General features: G+C 37.4%; 2 protein-coding genes across 2 annotated transcripts; one reads left to right on the plus strand and one right to left on the minus strand.

Moving 5' to 3' along the window:
- Positions 1-471: 471 nt before the first annotated feature.
- On the minus strand, positions 472-5802 carry LOC140152594 (UPF0669 protein C6orf120 homolog). Its single transcript, XM_072175000.1, has 2 exons — positions 5674-5802; positions 472-1513 (listed from the first exon to the last, which is right to left on the minus strand). The coding sequence occupies exon 2, from the start codon at positions 1415-1417 to the stop codon at positions 917-919; it is 501 nt and encodes a 166-aa protein (XP_072031101.1). The 5' UTR covers positions 1418-1513; positions 5674-5802; the 3' UTR covers positions 472-916.
- Positions 5803-8378: 2576 nt separating this feature from the next.
- On the plus strand, positions 8379-22521 carry LOC140152595 (uridine diphosphate glucose pyrophosphatase NUDT14-like). The gene is made up of 5 exons (XM_072175001.1): positions 8379-8510; positions 9118-9161; positions 10340-10404; positions 19075-19282; positions 21415-22521. The coding sequence occupies exons 1-5, from the start codon at positions 8427-8429 to the stop codon at positions 21668-21670; spliced, it is 657 nt and encodes a 218-aa protein (XP_072031102.1). The 5' UTR covers positions 8379-8426; the 3' UTR covers positions 21671-22521.
- Positions 22522-22738: the final 217 nt, after the last annotated feature.

The following is a 22738-nucleotide window of genomic DNA, read 5'->3' on the forward strand; positions in this document are numbered from 1 at the left end:
CCCGTACGACCTACGACGGCCTCACATTAGCAGTCACAGACAAAACCTAAATCTACAGAATATATCCATTACTCGTCGATACTCGAAAGAGCTCAAAATAAATAACTTAGAAAATTTTCTTGATGTCCTTTAACATGTTTTCATAGTTAACCATCGTTAGCCATGGATATCTATCATGAGAACTGACCGGTGACTAAGTCCGATTTATTGGGACGTTTATCGGCAGTCAACGAGTAATGGTATGCGACCCAATCCAACAAAATGCAGACAATGTCACTAAAGCTGTCAAGATCAGGGTTGTAGCTACGCCGGGCGCTGCCGGGCGGGGCAAACAATTTTTTTTAGGGGGGTGATACCCCTTAAGCGGGCCCCTGGACCCCCGGCCGTAAGCGCGAGAGCTCCACGCGCGCTCGGCTTCGCAATAATTTGCCACCTGGCATAGAAATTGGCCTAGCTACAACCATGGTCAAGATTATATGAGCTGATTTACCATTCAAATACTTATCCAATGGTTTCAGACTACAACTTGTCTTTCTTTATAAATGTCACATTTTGATGGCATTTACTTCAGATTTTATCATAATCTAAATGAATTGACTTTTCATTGTCCTCATTTTGCTTGACCGTGTTACAAATCATAAATTCCCTAAACCCTATAATACAAAATATAGGATACAAAATATAGAATGTATGTTTGTTGGCATAGTATAGGTTTATTATCAAGGAGACCCTTCAATGTCATATGAATTTCACCATGACAACTATCAAAATACATTCCTCCTCACCAAACCATTTCCAAGGTTATACAAGTGATATACTGTGACATCATCCTTTAAGATTAACAAATTTTCATCGGTGCATGAATACATTTCTTTGTTTCAAATTAGAAATTAATTTTACACTGAACATAAATTTATCAGACAAGAATATCTAAAACAACTTTAAGTACATTAACAAAGATAGTCCACATGATTGATTCCTCTTCTACTTCAGCATCAGGAGGTGTCCAAGAATTTGCCGGTGGCAAAGTAGCATCGGCACCTGCAACTGATATCACACATTCAAAGATACTTTGGACGTATCTTGGATGACCATAGATACCTATACCAACAGGACGCTTGTAGCTCTCCGGTATATCCACAATATCATCTCCACAGGTTACGGAGTGTACGTCAAAATTATCCAGTTCAAATGTCGGATGAAGCGCTGTCTGTGATACATAGAGATCTGCGTCCCCTTCTAGAGATCTGAGTTGGATTTGTATGTTTCCGTTGCGCAGTAATTTGTAATATGTGTAGTTACCGCCACCTATCCTTCCTGTGAAGGATTGTAACGGCACGTAAGTATGGGCCAGGTTGGAATGTAACCAGGTAAGAAGACACAGGAAAACTGAACTTAGCTGCTGATAAGGCTGCATTGTTACTAGCCATCAACAATTCGTTGTCACCTACTCATCAAAATATCTGCTACGGTCAGGTGGTAGTAACTTCTTGGAACATCTACATGCAGTGACCTATAATGTGTCAAGAGTACAAAGTGTGCATGACTTTTTAGACTCAAATTATAATATCCCAGAATCTGGATCCCCTGGTAAATTGATAGAACAGATCAGTGTTTCCCCTGCATACGACCTGCACAGTTGAGATCTACTCTTTAACGTTTCGGGTTACTCGACAAGCTTTGAATTTGCACACAATAGTTACTCATTTGATGCTAGAGTACATTGCTATAAGTTTTTTGGTCGGTCAGCGTTGACATTTTTGGCAACATAATTTATTTATTCTATTAAAGCTGAAATTTGGATGAAAGTTATTTGATGAGTCAACTGTATCTTTTGAGCAAAGATTACCAATTTGAACAGTCCAAAATTTGATTGATGAATGTATTCAGTCATCCAGTTGTAGTATATGAAGTTTGGAATTAAATCAAAATACTTTTAGCAAAGCTACGTTGCGTGTGATACCATCACACTTCATCAGGCAACTGACCCGCTGGACTGGTCATGTGACAGACGGCTAGGGATCGGCTTGATCAACCTACTAAAGCACGGGCTACACTACCTTTCATCTCGGGAAGCATCTGAAAGCGTACGGGATTGCAGCCTCATTTAAACCAGGAAATACCCTCCTTGAAAAACTTGTTCATGTCAAGGACAAACAACCCGAAGAGAAATCATCTAATCTTGTGTATGGACTTGTGTATGGACTGCACTGAATCCTATGTGGGTGAAACCAAACAAGCCCTAAAATCCAGAGTAAACCAACATAGGCGGCCGAGCACCAACAAAGCCCAAAACTCCGCTGTTTATTTACATCTCAAAGAAAGTGGTCATTCCATAAACATCAAAGGATGCAACCATTTTAGACAGGGAGGAACAGTGGCACCGCCGAGGCATCAAAGAGGCTATTTGGGAGAGAGTAGAATCACCATCACTCAATAAAAGGGGAGGCCTACGATACAACCTATCTCACGCATGGGACAGAGCCATCAAGCCGATCCCTAAGTCAGTTGCCTGATGAAGTGTGATGGTATCACACGCAACGTAGCTTTGCTAAAAATATTAAGTCCAGTATTTTGATTTAATTCCAAACTTCAGTCCAAAATTTGGTTGAAGTGCAATTTTAGCAACATTTGTGATGCGATCACCCGTCATGATCGGCTGTGTTTACTTTTGAACTTCCATTGCTTTATATATCCGGTGTCATGATTAAAAGCAAATCCAACTAGATTTTGAATGCAATGGTCTCTAGCCTCAAATGTAAAGTTTATCTGTGCCCTTTTGCACATGTTTGAGATGCATTGCATCCCATATTCGCTGTCGTAGTGCACATTAGAATATGACCATTGCTAGGTCAACTGGTGCACGCTTTCTTTGTTACGAACCACTGATCGAAATGATCACTACACAAAGCCTCATGGCATATCAAAATTTGGAACAGGTGTACAATGTATGAGTCCAGGCTTGAACCATTAACCAATGGTTACTAACATGCACTATGACAGCGAATAAGTCCTGGCTATGTCCCAGCAGTGCAGGGACACATTGTGCTGTTACATCTCAGGCCCCGGGCTCAGGCCAAGTCATACACCCATCAAATGTGTGGAATTGGCCCTCAGACACACACACACACATATAGGCATAGAGTTCTGAAGTAGTATACCTGATCTCATGTACCAATACCTTGTGTATTGGTACATGATTCGGCGGGTATACTTCAGCAATAGCGAATAAGTGGTCGTTTTTTACTCTTTTCAAAAGCGTCACATGTACACCAAATACAGCCCCGAAATGGTCTACTTTTAGCGTGCCTTAACTCCGAAACAGTTTAGTCAAAGTTAAAAATGCGATCCCCAACCCTATGCTATGCAGTATTTTCCGCTAGCTCCGTGTTGAAAAATGTCCGGTACTTGCCCGGTACAAACATAGAAATGCCCACATTTGCTTCAGTCCTGGTATGAATATTTCTTCCGTAATCCAATGGCTCCAACGTGGGCATCACGATGATAGTCTCCTACACAACCAGATTGTGTCGGCCTGACGCTCGTCGATCCTAAAAGTGAGGACAGCGTGAGCTCTTACCTGCGTAAAAGTCTGTTCGACAAAGGCAATAAGGATGATTGACAGCGCCGTTCATTGGGCGGAGCCATTATATTACGTCATGACAGCAGACAGGTTGCGCTGTTCTCTGACCTTGACTGTTAAATCACGTGAGACATACCGTGACCTGGGTACACGATACAAAGCTGGGGGATGCGACTGCGGCCGCCATTTTGACACGCGGTATCTACTCTTCAGAAAAATTACTTTTGGTGACGTTTTATATCAAACAATTTTCGATAACGGATTTTCTACTAGGATTTCAATTTTTTATTAATGAAGGTGCATGCATGTAGTTTTGAGGAATAACACGGGATGTTTGAGTTTTATTTCAACTGGTGGTGTAGGAAGGTGAGTGAATTCGTGAATGAGGCCGGGATTGAGGGTTCGTTGTTTCAACGATCCGATAGTAGGATCTAAACGTAGGCTAAAATGTCTAATGACGCCATGTTTACATGAAAACATTACCTGTTGCGAGGTCAGTGTCGTTGAATTCGTTACCTAAATTCCTTTCAGGATATTCTGATTTCACTTATTTATGATGTGTACGAAAATTCACCATATAAACTCAAAAGTGTGAATGCAAGCTGTTATTGCTGACAATAGAAACATTGTTGCAAAGTCATTAAAAACAGGTATGTATTTAGACGTACTTTGGCCGAAACGAGATACAGGCCAGTTAGGCAGTCTACTGAAGTAGCATGTTTTGTTGACATTTTACTGTTTAATACCATCACCTTACAATGTACAAAGGCAAAAAAGGTGAAAAGTTACCAGCCCAGACTTTTTAGAGCTTTTAAATGGGAAATAATGCTGACATTGCAAATTACAAATTATGCCTTTTACATTTTAAACAGTTTAAAAGCTTTTTTGCAAGAAACATGGGGCCCATTTTGAGAAAAATTGGTTAAAAACTGTCAAATTAGGCTATCAGCCATTTTTTAGGTAAAATAATTCCTAAATATAGGTAGGAGTTTCAGAGTTCTAGCGGCACACCCCTGTCAAATGCAATTTGAGTTACCCTCCCCCGGATCATAACTTCTTCTTCCATATCATCATAAGGCCCTTCACAATTAATTCTAAGTTTCCTGTTTCATGGTTGAAAACCAGGGATGAGGCGACTTTTAATTATTAATTATTAATTATCTTTTATTTTCTTTATTTTAAAATAAGTGGTCGCAACCTACATCAATCCATTTTGACAAGGAGCATGCATTTAATTATTTTACTACTATGTTTGTTTTTATACATAAGTAATGGTACAATTAGGTTCTATGTTTATTCATCATTATAGATGATATGATCAAAGTCAGAAAGTAGCAAATGGTAGTCATTAAAAGTTATTTTTAAAGAAAAAATCCAAAATATAAATAAAATAATTAAATATTTTGCAATTCTCTACTTTGGACGCGGGCGGGAAACAGGAAACTAAGAATCAATTGTAATTGGCCTAATCCACATTACTGATGATGTTAGAGTCCGACTCAGGCTGTTCAAAATAAGTATCTTGTTTTACAAATCAGGTATGCTAAAAACAGAACTAAATACAGTGAAGGCACAGAATATACTTGGGCTGGTCGAAGCTGCGGTTGAACCGTTGGAATTGTTTCTGGCAGGAGCAGGAATTTTTGCGGATGGAAATTTTACTTTATACCGTGCTTCGCAAGTGATTTAATAAATAATGACAGATTGATGATGCATTCATGAATCATGAATATTTAAAAACAAAACTAATACTTTAGTCTAGACTAGTTTCATGGTTTAGTTTTGAGCTTTAAAAAAGTTACCGGACAGCCGGGCCGGCAACTGGATCGACTGCTAGCCTAGTCAGGAAAGTTACAGGCCAATGGCCGGAGGAACAGCCCTATTTCGAATGCTGATTGTATGTGACAGATACTGATGTCAGTAGTCAATAAGTGATAACACTACACATGCTACAGTAATTTAAGTAAGCTTACTAGGAAGTTCCCCGGTGAGAAAGTGTATGCAAGTACCGCCAGGTTTCACTAGGTGAACCTGAAACAAACGGGCTTTACAGTGAATACAACCAGTTTTAAAATTGACTACAAACTCACCTCTATGCATAAGGACACTTTTTGTATCAACTGTTTGCTCCAAAGAACAAAATATTGGCAAAATTATTACGACTAATCGATGAAAAATCACGGAAGCTCACACTCGTTGAACTTTCACCCTGTCCTACGGGCTGCCTAGACTGCCAACAGAGGCGAAGCAGCTGCTTCTACGCATGTCCGTTGAAATCTATACGTTTGTTGTAATGTAATGTTTGGTAAGTTTTTTTCTCTTTATAATATTTCTAGGTTTACAAAAATAATATACTGAAAAGTAAACGGGTGATTAGGTTAATATTTAGAGCAATAGTAAAAAAAACCCTCGATTTTACCGAGGATTGTCAATTTGAGAGGGTGACATGACTGTGATCACGGGACTGTGTCTGTGATGGCTGATGCAAAAATAAATCTTTCACAATGGATAAAACTGATTTCCAGAAGGGGATAGGTCACAACCACAGAGGAGTAAGATAAGACAGAGCGCGTACCACCAGTCAAAGTCTCCGCCTCATCCGATAATGAGGGCCGATTGTTCCAAGAAATGCGACAGGTGAGACTGCTACGCAATTACCGCGTATTTTCATGGTCTATCGCGTAATCGCGAAAGCACGCAACGCTCTATCGCATATACCGCGAAGGCACACAGCGCTGGCGTGATTGTTTGACACAGCACGATCGAACAATCGGCCCTCATGAATATGCGAGAACTGGTACCATACAATACACGGGGACTTTGACTGGTGGTACGCGCTCTCTCTTATCTTACTCCTCTGTGGTCACAACACTAAATTACGAAATATATCAGCCTCTCGCAGCTCATGTACCAAATTTGAGTTAATCATTATTATGAAAACAATAAAGTAGCACCTCAACATTAAAAATCTATTCAAAAATGTTTCTAATCTATTTATGACAGTGAAATTTTAGCAAAGTTTTTGATGCGATCGCCCATCGCGATTGGCTGTGTTTACTTCAGAACATCCATTGCCCAGCATCATCATCCCTGCACAGTGTCGACACCCTGTATTATAAATATAAACTTAATACTCCGTTGGTGAGCGATGGGCGATTAGTATTTCACCGAACGCAAGAAAAGGAGTCCTATCTGAGCTGATTGGCTAGAAATCGATCGCTAGATCGCTCAGTGGGGAAGTAACACAGAATTAAAAACAGAGAATCGGGACTCGACCGCCATCTTACAGGCATGGATCAAAAATTGGGGATATTCGGTTTCCCTCGGAATGCACTCGAGACGTCATGCAAGCGCGACATGGATAAGGGCGCATTTGAGAAACGCACTTGATGCGCTAAGACACTTCAGATGAGACGCAAAATTGTTTTCGTTCGTCTCCGCGCACCGTCAGCAAGGACCCAAATACCCCCAATTTTCTCCCCATAACTGTCGGCGCGATTGTATGTTGCGGTATAGGGAGTCCCGTTTCTCCTTCTCTAATTCTGTGGGAAGTACAAACTCAAAATGGAGAGATGTATTCAATTCGATTGAAATCAATATTCTATTATTGACTCAGATAAAGAAAGTGGCATAGTGTGTCGATATGCACATTGTATTATAGAGTTGTGATTTAATATTCTATACAGCACCTTTATATAATTGTAATTCTCAAACAGTTGAATATATCACAATTTTGATGAACGATTTAAAAATCGTTATGGATAAAATGCAGTAAAATATATCTGCAGCAAACAGCAATCGTCGCTAATTTAGTGTATTGCTTTTCGAGTTAGTGTATGCTGAGAGTAGCATAGTCCAAGATCTGGACTCCAGCCTCAAATGTGAAGCTATCAGCAAATTTGTGGCTAGACTTCTCAAGCCAATAGTAGTATTTGACTTGAATTAAAAGTTTTAACTTCAACACAACACTATTTTTTTGCTCACCTGGAACGTTTTCACTAGTTCGACTAGTGTCTTCAGCAGATGGTGATGCTGTGATGATATCTTGTCTACAATCAGGATATTCCTCACTGATTTCAGACTTAAAAAAATAGTGTAGTTTTGAAGTTAAAATTATATCTACCACTGCGTATGAATATTCACTCATAGTATTTGACTTCCTTTGCAGTGGCGTACCGTGGCCGCCCCAACCCCGGGGGGCTGAAGAAAATTCAATTTTGCCGCCTTCCTCAACAGCCCGAAAAGGTTGACCCAATTTTTTCTCGGTCGTTTGAAAAAGTGAAGAGCAAAAAAAAAAAAAAAAAAAAGGGTTTCAGGCGCAAGTGCCCTAAAAGCAGCACATTTCGATGTATAGTACCATTTTAAAAAACATTTTTATGCTTTATCAAATTTTTCCGCCCTTTTTTATTTACTAATTCTTTTTGCCGCCTTCATTTTTGCCGCCCTTCTTCTTCCACCGCCCTTCATTTTCGCGCCCCTGCTTTTACCCGGGCTGGCGCCTAAAGCCCCCCAAAAAAAAAAAAAATACGCATGCTTTGTAAGGATTACTAAAATAAGCATAGTCCAAAATCTGGTCCAATTGTTTTTTTTTTTTTAATAAAATAAAATTTTGAAAATGGCACATATATTTATAATGAAATTTAAAACTAAAATTTGATTTTGCTTCACACGACTCATTTTGCTTGATCGCATCTTATGAGTTTTCAGCACCAGACTAGATCTAGGCAGTGATTGGTCAATGCAGTTTAAGTGATGAGCAACATCCTTAGAAGTTGATAATTTTTCAACTTGCAAAAGTCTGTTTTTTTTTATATATTTATAGACTCCATACAGTTATTGCAACATGACAGACAAAATAACAGAAGTGCAGGTGTGTGAATGTGTATCTTCCAAATATGTTGAAACACGCCGTCTCCGCTACAAGCAGGTAAGCTCAGGGTCCAATTTAAGTGGTAGCCCCCCTAAAAATTGTAATAGAAGAAAAGTTCCATTATTTTCCGATTAGTTATAATTAAAGGTCAAAGGTTGTATGGTCAAATTAGGTGTATGGTTCCCTACATACAATACTGTGAAATCTTGTGAGATTGAACTGATTGGAAGGTACAGCAATAAATCACCCTAGATCGGGAGTAATCAGCAAAGATTGCTTCAATCAGCTGACTGTAGCTTATCTTCAAACTGATAGCTATTGTATTGTATTTTGTAAACGTCCGTTTAAGGTCATGGGTTAATACAAATGTAGTTTAATTTTTATGTGAGATTTTGTGCACGATTAAGTCTTTAATCATGTGTTTCGATATTCTGAAATTGGTTGATCAGCGTGAAATGTTACTCGCCAATCGGGCTGGTGATTTTTAGAACTTCACTCACCCGACTGGCGACTGGTCAGGTGTTTTTTTTTATCCTAACTAAATTAGCATATTAATTTATTTCTTGTCAAGCTTTCCTATAAATGTATTGCCTTTTGCAATGGTACTATGACATTACAAATAAAGAATACAATATTAAGTTGTGATTTTGTTTTTAATTTTCAGAATAGTATAGAAAAAACATGGGATTACATTGTATCACATGATAGGTAAGTTCCTACGCTGCTGCCAGTAAAAATTGTAGGTGTAGTTAAGGAATCGGATAGCAACATTTGCACAGTATTTTTATGGGACATGAGAGCACATCAGACACAGCAAATTGTATTCAGAATAAGAGGAATCTCCTTCTGATATCAAATAATTTTGATTTTTTTTAAAGATATAATACAAATTATATGGCAAATTATTAAAAATTTATAATTTGCCGTAAAATTTGTATCATATCGTGAATAATGCAATTTGGTGTGCCTGGTGTGCTTTCAGGTCCCTCAAAAAATACTGTGCAAAGGTGGGTGACTGAACCAATGTCAAATGAGCATAAATAGTGTAATTAATTGACAGGTAAGCTGAAAAACTTAATGTGTTGTTCCGTACAATAGGGGTGACAAAATATGTAACCCACTCTGACAAAACCAGGAACAGGTGGCAATTTTGACATTTCATGATTTTAATATAAATGTAAGCACTAAACAATAAGCTTTAAAATGATATAAAAATTATATAAATAGCATCTATACTTTTCAAGATAATGGGCTAATTTTCTTTTAAAAAGATGTGTTTTTGCGTAATTGCTATATTGAGAAATGGGTCAATTAGTTTTATCCTTTACACAAGATTGAATAGGGATTATCTTAGTTACACTGTTAATTAATAACTTTTAATAAATACTTTCAAGGATTTTTAAGTCCACTTTGTCTCACAGTCAAATACCATGAAAATTTTTTATGGGAATGTCATATTTAGAATCCTATAACATGTCAGTCTTGTGACTTGTTCCAGGTTTTGTAGGAGGGGTCACATATTATGGACTATTATTTTTCCAAAACCCACTCCATTCCAGATATTTAAGATTCATTTAGAATTAAAACTACATTACCATACATAACCGCATGTGAATTTTGCTGTTGTGTAACATTAACATTTATAAATCGTGATATCTTATACCAAATTTACTTTTTACTTGTACATTATACATGTACAAGCAACATAATTTTGTAATCATTGCAGGATTTTATGGTAGTAGAATGTTGAGAAGATCCCTGTCATCATAATGGGGTAGAAATTAGATTTATATATGTCTCCTCTGTTGTAGAATTCAGCTGAATTCAAGCCTACTTCAAAAATGTTGCTGGCATACTGAATTTGGTTCTTTCTTTTCTCCCTGTAGCATTTGTATCCTGATATTCAATGTAACAAGGGAAGTGTTTGTTCTGGTGAGACAATTCAGACCAGGTAAGGCATCCTGATATTCAATGTAACAAGGGAAGTGTTTGTTCTGGTGAGACAATTCAGACCAGGTAAGGCATCCTGATATTCAATGTAACAAGAGAAGTGTTTGTTCTGGTGAGACAATTCAGACCAGGTAAGGCATCCTGATATTCAATGTAACAAGGGAAGTGTTTGTTCTGGTGAGACAATTCAGACCAGGTAATTCATCCTGATATTCAATGTAACAAGGGAAGTGTTTGTTCTGGTGAGACAATTCAGACCAGGTAAGGCATCCTGATATTCAATGTAACAAGAGAAGTGTTTGTTCTGGTGAGAAAATTCAGACCAGGTAAGGCATCCTGATATTCAATGTAACAAGAGAAGTGTTTGTTCTGGTGAGACAATTCAGACCAGGTAAGGCATCCTGATATTCAATGTAACAAGGGAAGTGTTTGTTCTGGTGAGACAATTCAGAACAGGTAAGGCATCCTGATATTCAATGTAACAAAGAAGTCTTTGTTCTGGTGAGACAATTCAGGCCAGGTAAGGCATCCTGATATTCAATGTAACAAGGGAAGTGTTTGTTCTGGTGAGACAATTCAGACCAGGTAAGGCATCCTGATATTCAATGTAACAAGGGAAGTGTTTGTTCTGGTGAGACAATTCAGACCAGGTAAGGCATCCTGATATTCAATGTAACAAGGGAAGTGTTTGTTCTGGTGAGACAATTCAGACCAGGTAAGGCATCCTGATATTCAATGTAACAAGGGAAGTGTTTGTTCTGGTGAGACAATTCAGACCAGGTAAAGCATCCTGATATTCAATGTAACAAGGGAAGTGTTTGTTCTGGTGAGACAATTCAGACCAGGTAAAGCATCCTGATATTCAATGTAACAAGGGAAGTGTTTGTTCTGGTGAGACAATTCAGGCCAGGTAAGGCATCCTGATATTCAATGTAACAAGGGAAGTGTTTGTTCTGGTGAGAAAATTCAGACCAGGTAAGGCATCCTGATATTCAATGTAACAAGAGAAGTGTTTGCTCTGGTGAGACAATTCAGACCAGGTAAGGCATCCTGATATTCAATGTAACAAGAGAAGTGTTTGTTCTGGTGAGACAATTCAGACCAGGTAAGGCATCCTGATATTCAATGTAACAAGAGAAGTGTTTGTTCTGGTGAGACAATTCAGACCAGGTAAGGCATCCTGATATTCAATGTAACAAGAGAAGTGTTTGCTCTGGTGAGACAATTCAGACCAGGTAAGGCATCCTGATATTCAATGTAACAAGAGAAGTGTTTGTTCTGGTGAGACAATTCAGACCAGGTAAGGCATCCTGATATTCAATGTAACAAGGGAAGTGTTTGTTCTGGTGAGACAATTCTCGCGATTCCAAATACAGCGCGCCACCAACGACGGCAGTGAAAATTGGCATTTCCCGTGTCTGGGGTCGACATCCTTTTTCATCAACCATAGCTGACCATGTTTGTGATTATTACTCTAAAAAAAAGATGTTTTATAGTACTTTTTGAATTTTTTGAGATTTTCTGTGTATTGCAGTTTGATATTCACAGATGTCCTTTTCTAAAACCCGCAAACTTGATGTTGATACTAGGTGTTTCCTTTTGTTATACATTTTCTAAAACCGCCCTTTTTTTGTTTTTAAACTTTACGATGCTTTTCAGCCCGATACGCGCGAGCCTAGTCAATGCGAAGTAGGCCTAGGTCTGTCCTTTTTTTATAATGGAAAACGCTTAGGTTTTATTTGGTTATTAGAATAAATTGTTTTAATTCTTTCTGAATTTATTGTTTGTTCAATACGATAATAATATAACACCAGCATACTTAAGAACATCCATACCATAGGTGTTGCGTTTTTGTAATTGTTTGATTTGTCCTTATTTTATTTTTAGCCTAAATTTGTATTTTTAATTATATTACTATCAAACATTAAAAAAATTACGATCGCAATAAAAACACATTGTAGGCATAGCCTACCGCATAAAAATAACATTTATTTTTTTGTTAGTATTTCAATTTGAGACTTTAATGCTTAAGTTCAACAATACGTCATAGAGTTCTAGCCTTATATAAATAAAGATGAAGAAAGTTTCAAACTGCAAAAGAGTACATGAATTTTAAAAGATCATTATTTTAAGGCATATCAAGAAAATTTTAGAACCAAGTATGCTAGACCTTTGGTGTTTTCAGTTTAAAATGATAGCTATGGTAGGGGAGAGCGGGGAGTGTTCGCCCTAGGGGTAGGTTCGCCCACCCCTTGTTTCTCAGCACTACAGCTTTCGGGGAATTTGATGATGGCAAAATTAGGTGACATAGGTTATTATAAACTTCTCATATTAGCTACGCGACATAAAGGGACGTGTTCGTCGAACTGCAGCCAAAACAAAAAAATTACACCAAAACGTAATTTGTTCTTGCATTAATAATGTTGTATCATCATTGATACATAAATACAGATGGTTTTAATGGAAATCTGTATTTGGAACATATGGGATTTGTAAAAGATTTAATGCAGTTATACACTCCTTATTCGATTTGTATTTTGCATACCATGAAGAAAATACAAAAATGTGCACAAGGGACACGTTAAGCCCTTTGAGGATGGGGCATGTTTAGCCCATATCTTCCCGGGCGGACTTACCCCAAACTGGAGGGCGGACATGCCCCATTAGCGTATTATGCAAAATATTGATAATTATACCATTAAACAAGGTAAAACTACTGAAAAGCATGTTTTTTAAAGTTATGTGGTATCAGTAGGCCTATTACTCATACCACCGTTTATGTCCTAATCCATAATCCCCCCGAAGTTGTAAACATGATACGTTTAAACTCACTTTGGACCCCTACATTTGACCCTGACCCGACCCCTGCAACAAATTTAGTGATTCCCCAGAAGAGAATAAATGCCCTGTATACTCTTGCTAAATGTTTGCATTGGATATGTTATTGTTACACAATGTTTAAACCCTTTTTGTGATTAGGGTGAACTTACCCCACCATATGGGCGAACCTGCCCCAATATGGGGCAAGTACGCCACTTTGAAAAACTTTTTTGTTTGCTCTATCCTGTTGCTATTGTAAGGCCTATAGTTCTGGGATTGTGGTCGTATATAGCTAAGACATAGGGCTTTCACATGGGCTAATCAGGTCATCCCTAACCTTAAAATTGACATCGCTAGGCGGGTCAGAAAAAAATAGGGCGAACACTCCCCGCTCTCCCCTACGTGTAATGTATAATATTTACAGTAACACAGTTTTCAAAAATGCCTCCTTTGGCCCCCATGAACCAGATCGTGTCACAATGTCATGCCCGATTTTAATATTAATTCATGTTTCTTTTTCATATTTTATTTTTACTCCCGCTTTCTTGCATGTCATACCATCTTTATTTCATCTTTCCCCTTTAATAATTCATAACCCAAGGAAATTTACTCTTAAGGCCTAGGCCTACTCCCAAATAGCACACGTTGGTTGGAATGAGTTTCTTTTTAGTCATATTATCGGTCGGCACCACATTGAAAAATCAAAAACTTTTTCGACTAAATATTCAATTGGACAATGTTAAACACCTAGGCCTAGGCCTATACATGTTTTTAAAAAGAAAAAGAAAATGGGAAAGATTAAAATCTTTCCCATTTTCTTTTTCTTTCTCATGAAATTGTAAGTCAACACTGTAAAAAGAACTGAACTGTAGTGTAGCCCAACCTTTACGGCATTGTGGACTTGGAAATTGGAAAGGTTTAAATTCGGAGGGTCGACATTTCTTGCATATTAAATAATGGATCAGGCCCATGGATCAAGGACTCAACCTACAAAGTAAAGAGGTCAAATCTGGGGATGGAATTTATTGGAGGAGTGAACGCATTGTTTAGGCCTGCTTCATTTGAGACTGAAGGGGCGAACCGGGACATCCCCCCACACCGATTTACGGTGAAGGATACTGCACAATAATGGACAATTTGCAGTTGATGTTTGTGACAAAGTTTGGAGGCCATTTATAGGCCTAAATGAAAATGTGCCTATTCATACAAAAGGGTAGGCCTATTCGAGCCCCGCACCAAATTTATTGAGGGGGTGAGCCCACAGCCCCGATTCATAAGCCTATGTAATGTTGTTGACAGAATTGCACCACGAGAGTTTATTTTAAAAATTAACAGGTTTATTTGTTTAGTACAAGTATACATTTTCTCCCGACATTATACATTGGGGCCAAAGTGTTTTGTTTATAGGGCTATATACAGGGTGTCCCAGAATGATTTGTACCGTGTTTGCAAAAATAACTAAAAATAGAAGACGGGCAGTGTATCTATTTTTGATACATGTATTATATTGTTGGACATGTCTCCTACTTATTCTGTTAATTTCAGCACGCTACCTTTATTTGTTTTGTCGTGGCATGGAATAATGTAAAATCGGTGAAAACCCTGCTTTTCATTTTCAGCGCAAACCACTCGCATACCCTTGAAAAATGGCACAACACACTTGATCAACTCATGGATCTTTTTGTGTACATTTACTGTCAATCAAACAACTTTCATTCTTAAAACTGATTCGTAACGTCATAAATAATAGATGGATATCGGATATTTAGTGGAAATATGAACGGGGCACAACTAAAATACCTGCATAACTTTTTCCAAATAACTTTGTGCTGAACGGTTAGTAATTTTACAGATTTTCAAAATAGGTTGCATTGTAAAAACTTAGAATTCACCATTTTTACGCAATCTTCTGCTAACAACGTCCAATCTTTAAAATCTAAAAAATCTGAGAAAGCTAAATATATGTAGAACTTAAAATGCAAAACAATAAGACCAATAAACATGCCCTTCATACCTAAAAAAATCCATCTTTTCCGGTATAGATCATTCTGGGACACCCTGTAGAAGGAAATGGCTTCTAAATTTACGACCTTTCGTGATCATACAGTAGGCCTACATCATGCTACAAAGAGCGTTTCAAAACGTCACACGAAAAATGCTTTAAAGCGATTAATTAATATCTATTCAAGTTCATTGTAAAAAGGTTATAAATGTAAAACATCAATAGGCCTAGGTTAGGAAAAAAATTATAAAAATAAAAATAAGACAAGCGTTCAAAACATTTATGAAAAGAAAAAAGCTTTTATCTTAATCATGTATCACGCATGGTTATAATTAATATGGGAAAAGTTATCCAAACAAGAAATTAAAAAGGCACGAATTTGCGTTTTAGATAAAATTTCCTGTTTGAAATTGTCTTGCATCAAAAGCATTTGCTATTATATGCCTATCCAAACTCGAAAATTTACATTTTGACATCGGGTTTATATGCCTAGATGGTCGATCAGAGACATCAACATTTTTGACATCAAGTTTTAACCGTATTCCGTAAATGGTTGAATAGGAATAGAGTAGGCCCTAGGCCTACATTTGAAATTCGAAAACGTTTTCATCGTATTTTAAAAAAAAATGCTTTACGCTGTCCATGCTGTTAAAATAGGGCCTTATTTTATTCTAAATATTGAGAATTAGGCCTACTTTACTTAAATCAAACAAGGTTTAAAAATTGGGTTTTTTTAAGGATATATTCATGAGGGTCTAAGTAGGCCTATCCCCAATCATATTTTCAGTGTTTTCTTTTCTTGTAAACGAGAGCCTAAAGTATTTTCCCAAGCGCCTCGGATCGGGTTCGGAAAAGTTTGAAAATAAGGGTTTAATTGATGCCCATTATTTTCTGTGGGAATATGCCTAACACTCTGAACATTCACAGAGGTAGGCCTAAACCATGACTGTCGAAATTAACTTTAAAAAGGAGGCACAAAAAAACCACATTAAAAAAATAAATGCTTTACGCTGTCCATGCTGTTAAAATATGTAGGCCTATTGAATATTTCGTTATTCTAAATATTGAGAATTAGGACTACTTTACTTAAAACAAACAAGGTTTTAAAATTGTGGTTTTTTTTAAGGATATATGCATGAGGGTCTAAGTAGGCCTATCCCCTATCATAATTTTTTAATCAAGTCTATTATAGGCCTACTTACAACAAAGCTTAAAGACCTGAAAGTGTTTATTTTTCTTGTAAACGAGCCTGAGCCTAAAGTAATTTCCCAAGCGCCTCGGAAAGTTCGGAAAAGTTTGAAAATAAGGGTTTAATTGATGTCCATTATTTTGTGTGGGAATAGGCCTAACACTCTGAACATTCACAGAGGTAGGCCTAAACCATGACTGTCGAAATTAACTTTAAAAAGGAGGCAGAAATGAAAAAAAAAAATCGTCGTTTCCGCTTCCTTGGTCGATGGTTCATCGTCGACGCTGCGTCGTGGATGTCGACTTTTACCCATGATGCTCTGCGCGAAGTAGATCAGCCAGGCGTGATCGTAGGTGGCGCGCTGTATTTGGAATCGCGAGAATTCAGACCAGGTAAGGCATCCTGATATTCAATGTAACAAGGGAAGTGTTTGTTCTGGTGAGACAATTCAGACCAGGTAAGGCATCCTGATATTCAATGTAACAAGGGAAGTGTTTGTTCTGGTGAGACAATTCAGACCAGGTAAAGCATCCTGATATTCAATGTAACAAGGGAAGTGTTTGTTCTGGTGAGACAATTCAGACCAGGTAAGGCATCCTGATATTCAATGTAACAAGGGAAGTGTTTGTTCTGGTGAGACAATTCAGACCAGGTAAGGCATCCTGATATTCAATGTAACAAGGGAAGTGTTTGTTCTGGTGAGACAATTCAGACCAGGTAAAGCATCCTGATATTCAATGTAACAAGGGAAGTGTTTGTTCTGGTGAGACAATTCAGACCAGGTAAGGCATCCTGATATTCAATGTAACAAGGGAAGTGTTTGTTCTGGTGAGACAATTCAGACCAGGTAATTCATCCTGATATTCAATGTAACAAGGGAAGTGTTTGTTCTGGTGAGACAATTCAGACCAGGTAAGGCATCCTGATATTCAATGTAACAAGGGAAGTGTTTGTTCTGGTGAGACAATTCAGACCAGATAAGGCATCCTGATATTCAATGTAACAAGGGAAGTGTTTGTTCTGGTGAGACAATTCAGACCAGGTAAGGCATCCTGATATTCAATGTAACAAGGGAAGTGTTTGTTCTGGTGAGACAATTCAGACCAGGTAAGGCATCCTGATATTCAATGTAACAAGGGAAGTGTTTGTTCTGGTGAGACAATTCAGACCAGGTAAGGCATCCTGATATTCAATGTAACAAGGGAAGTGTTTGTTCTGGTGAGACAATTCAGACCAGATAAGGCATCCTGATATTCAATGTAACAAGGGAAGTGTTTGTTCTGGTGAGACAATTCAGACCAGGTAAGGCATCCTGATATTCAATGTAACAAGGGAAGTGTTTGTTCTGGTGAGACAATTCAGACCAGGTAAGGAGCAGATCATTCAAATATATTGGGATATTCCAGTTGAAATTCATTACGCCCCCCTATTGTTGTTAAGGAATACCCGAATATGTCTTCATCTGACATAACCTGCAAGTCAAGATTGACTGGATTTGGATTGATAGGAGTTTGTGACTTGTTCCAGTTGTTGCGTTAATATTGTGTTTCAAACTTCTTTTCCAAATGGACCTTCTTCCTTTCTTGAGTACCGTATTCATTCCAATAAGTGCCCATACCCCAATAAGCGCCCACCCAGGGTATTTTCAATTTGCTAAAGGGTACCATCAATGTTGAAGTGACTGATAGGCATTGATACAGTGAAATAGCTTGAGGATTTAAAGTCCTGTGTAAACTTGCAATACATTTACTGCATCAGAAAAGCTACTAGAACGTCTTGGGACCCTATTATAACATAGGTGAATTTGTCTCTAATAAACGGCCCTTACGATAAAATTAGGTAAACCAGGTAAAATGTAAGTGCCTTATTGGAATGAATACGGTACTTCTCTCTGTGGTTAGCAAGGATAGGTATCTTCATTGGACCTCTCACACAAATGCATATCTTAACTCCCTATATCTGTCCGCTCTGCAAATTATCTTCTTTATATTATTATTAGTTAGTAAGGAGCATCAGAAGAAGTAGGTTTTATTATGTAGGCCTATATGTTTCAGATAAACAATTATGTTTATCATGTAGGCCACACAGTGATAAGTAGACATTGTAGAATATGAGATTGTTTATTGCAAATTATATGGTTGAAATTGACTGTGTTCAGAGGAGGCCATTGCAGCTTGTCCTTGCATTATATTTTTCGCAAACTTTGAGCTTTTGCTTTACTTGTAGCTTACATTTGGTTGAGTATCTCATGTACATAGACTTTCAACCATTCATGAAAGTCAGTTCGCTAGACACTAATTAATTTTGTATTTATTTTTGTGTTTACTTTTATATATATATGATTTATGTTACCTATCAGAAAAGGAAAGTACTCTGTGTTTAGACTGAAAAGGCTATTGTTCTTTCCTGAATTACTATTTGCCTACCCATATTCTAATATTTGTATTTTGGTAATTCAATTTGAATTATTATGGAAGACATGACCTTAATCTCCCACACAGGGGGTGTACATTTCAAATAGAGTCACTCATTTAGATAACCCCATTATAAATTCACACTCCCTATGAGGAAGATAAATGTTATGTTCTGCACCGCATATGTTTCTTTCTGCAATTTGATGCATTATATTACAAAACTTGTTTTGTTCTTTGGATTTACAGCTTTATATGCAAACTTAGCACAAGCCAAAACAGTTGGTGAGACTGTAGATACAACTATACATCCAGGTCACTTGGGCATGACCTATGAACTGTGTGCTGGACTCGTGGACAAAGATAAGAGTCTACCTGAAATGGCTAGAGATGAAGTCCTAGAGGAATGTGGTTATGATGTACCTGTGGAGAAATTTGAGATGATTACATGTGCAAGGTAGGATAGCTAGCAGCATGTATAAAAACTGATTCTTTGATTACAATATTAAATAGTAGTCCAGTTGCAAAGTATATGGTTTTCAAGTGTTGTGCATTTCTTGTGATTTAGGCTTGGAACCAAGTTAAAACTCTGCTGAAGATCTTGAAATACCATGAACAATTTGGTGGCAAAAATGCATCTTGCGCCAAAAATTTATGGCCCTAAAAGGTCATACATAGGTCAAATTTCAAAATTTATCAGATATTGTTAAAACCTCACCTAAGTATTCCTGTGGTCAAAATGATGCAGAAAAGTCTAGTAAAGTCTATCTGTAATGTATGGTTCTTGGGCTCTAAGCAAATAAGTTGCAGTGCATTTTTAGCATTTTAGCTCATGTGGATAAAACAAATACTCAGATTTTAACCACAATTATCTCAGACTGTTCTTCTTACAAAAGCAATTCAAATTAAAAATAGTTTGCTTTATCTAGGATGTATCCCTCTGGTAATAACAATTCAAAAAAATCATAGTTTTGCCTATCTGCAACATATAGTTATCCAGTTTACTTATAAGCAAAAAGGTCAAAGGTCATACCCTTTCACCCAGTTACCTATGTGACAAGACATATATAGGTGGTACAAACTATTCTTAATTTGGATACAATTAGAGACCATTATTTGAAAGTCAGCGTTTTTTAGGTTTTGACCACGTGGAGTCCAAAATGGACCTTTGAACTTCATGAATCATTATGATCAGAGCAACACTTTGGTACGGTTTATAACAAGATCTGAGCGATTTCATGATTTTGAAATTGCATGACCTTAATACTTGACTGAACAAAGTGTATTTTTGTCACCAAATGTTTTGTATTAGTTGAGGTCAGTTTATGATATTAAAGGTAGTGGGACTTTAATCACAAAAATCACACATGATTTTACTTGCTTCTTAAACATATAGTACTCTGTGTGAACACTGAACAAGTTTTTATCTTCCCCAGAGTATATGAATGGCACACAGAAATGATGAAAATGAAACCCTACATGCATTCTGTGGCCTTTGCATCTCAAGACAATGCTTTGTGCCATGAGTAGAGCCTATATAGAGTAAACATTGAAGTGTTAGAATAAATCTGGAAGTCTTCGGTTTGAATGTTGTTCTTTGCATTCCTAGTGGATAGCATCAGAATGGTATTTTATACCATATAACCCATAATATGTAATATCTGTATCTATAATATCAACACCTTTCTGATGCAATACACTATGAATGTAATGAATGGTCAAACCCAAGGCTTCAAAGTTCACTTGGTAGTCATGGATTAGTGATCAAAGCATTGGTGTAGAGATCCCATGCTCACCAGTTCAATTCTGACAGAGTGTTTTTGCATGGTTTAATTTTGGCATTTATATGCACCAATTCGGGAAAGATAAAATCTTTTACAAAGCAGCTTCTTGTGGGGACATGTTAATTGTAACACTTGAGATTAGAACAGGTTGTTTTGAGATGTTGAGTTAGTAAGAGGCTCAAGTGTAGTGTGTTGAATTCTGCTAGAAGACCTATATTTTGAGTTTGTTTTTGGCCACTCTTTTGCCCAAGTTTGTAATTTTGTAAATATATCTGAGATTGTTCTTAAGTGTACAGTGATTACATTGATCATGCATGTTTGTGCTTGTAGTGAAAAGAGTGTGTTATTAGCACAATATATATATTGCAAGTTGATTGCTTACAAACACAAACTAAAATGTCAGTTTGCTGTGCACATGCCCAAACAATCCACTCCATGAGTTGCACAAAAATAATGGCTGATTTACTGGTCTAGTTTGATGGTGTCAGTAGAAGCTCCTCAAATCAAATACAGTGCTCATTATAAGGCGCGGTGGCCAACTTTTCGGACCTGTGGGCCAGTTTGCAAATTTCAGACAGTTTAACGGGCCACATACAGTGCTCACTGGTATAACTAGCTTGTGTTTCATATATTCTTTGTGTTATTTTTTGTATAAATAAAAGGCTTTGCTTTGCAGGTTGCATTAGACAATGTTGAGAGCTGTATGTAGCCTTTGGACTGTAAGTTAGCCACCCATTTATACCATGCACCAGTTCTTTTAGTGCTTCCTTGTTTAACAGATGTTTTTATTTTACATAATTTTCAGAGGCGGAGTTGGTCTAACTGGAAGTAATCAGACATACTTCTATGCAGAGGTAACAGACGCCATGAAGGTCTCCGCTGGAGGAGGACTAGTTGAAGAAGGGGAAATGATAGAGGTATATGAACTGACCCTTACATCTGCTCCTGCCTTGATGTGGGATGAAACTAAGAATAAGCCTGTTGGAGTTATATTTGCATTCATGTGGTTCTTTCAGAATAAGAGGCCTGGTTTACTACCTGGAACAGGTGCACAACTTTGACTACCAATCTTATGTTTATACAATGTACAATTTACAATTTTGTAAATGTAGAATATGCATTTGTAAATAAACATCTACCAAATTGTAATTACTCCCCCCCCCCCCTTTATTACGAGAAAATAACTCAAAATATATGCATCAAAATTTAAAACTGAAATAGCAAAAACAAACCAAATTTTGATACCTCATTTGTCTTAAAGCCATATTATAACATTTTCATACAAAATAGATTAGCATTTCTTTGCCATAAAATGTTGTCAGATTTATCCCCTTATATTTTTGAGCCGAACAACTACAGCAAAGCAAAGAAAATTGGAATTTACTACCAGCGCATATGTCGCCAATACGCACCACTCCTTCGGTCATGTTATGGTACGCACCCTTTGTTGTGTAGATCACCGTCCCGCACGCCGTGTACGTACTGTGTGTTATGAACATCGTGTATGTGTTCGACTAATAATTCCATCGTAATAATAAAACGCCGGTTCCATCGTTTTATTCCAAATCTCGGATTTTGACAAAACTACAGCACCTAGAGTCTTGATTTTTGCAGGGTATATTGGTTTAATAAAGTACAATATAATCATGTAAAAAAGTGAATTTTAAAAAGTCAGTGAGGGCGTCCTCCTCAGCAAATGTTATAATATGGCTTTAATAGCCCAAAATTTGTAGCCATGGTGACTCCTTGAATGGAAAAGATCCATATTCAAAGGTTGCACCTAAACCCATTGAAAATGTTGCTTTTGTTGCTGGAGTGCCTGGTCATCACTGGTCACCGTGGGTCATCCATGTACAGAATGTAATGGTACACTGACTTGAGTAGCTTTTTAGCGCTACTTTTGAAAATGCCTTTTTTTTCATTCAAGGAGTCACCATGGCTACAAACGTTGAGCTATCCAGACAAATGAGGTATCAAAATTTGCAGAATTAACTGCTATTTCAGTTTCTAAATTTGATGCATAGATTTTGAGTTTTATCTCATAATAAAGGGGTGTAATTACTTTTTGGTAGGTCTTTTATTTAGGGAACAAACCAAAAGATCGACAACGTCCTATAAACATAACAAGT

Source organism: Amphiura filiformis, chromosome 5, assembly GCF_039555335.1.
Source record: "Amphiura filiformis chromosome 5, Afil_fr2py, whole genome shotgun sequence".
NCBI classification, from domain to species: Eukaryota; Metazoa; Echinodermata; class Ophiuroidea; order Amphilepidida; family Amphiuridae; genus Amphiura; species Amphiura filiformis.

Coding starts and splice junctions, on each gene's coding strand:
- LOC140152594 (XM_072175000.1), bottom strand. CDS start 1,417: ATGCAGCCTTATCAGCAGCTAAGTTCAGTTTTCCTGTGTCTTCTTACC.
- LOC140152595 (XM_072175001.1), top strand. CDS start 8,427: ATGACAGACAAAATAACAGAAGTGCAGGTGTGTGAATGTGTATCTTCC. Junction 9,162..10,339: donor TACATTGTATCACATGATAG/GTAAGTTCCTAC, acceptor TTCTCCCTGTAG/CATTTGTATCCTGATATTCA. Junction 19,283..21,414: donor GAGATGATTACATGTGCAAG/GTAGGATAGCTA, acceptor CATAATTTTCAG/AGGCGGAGTTGGTCTAACTG.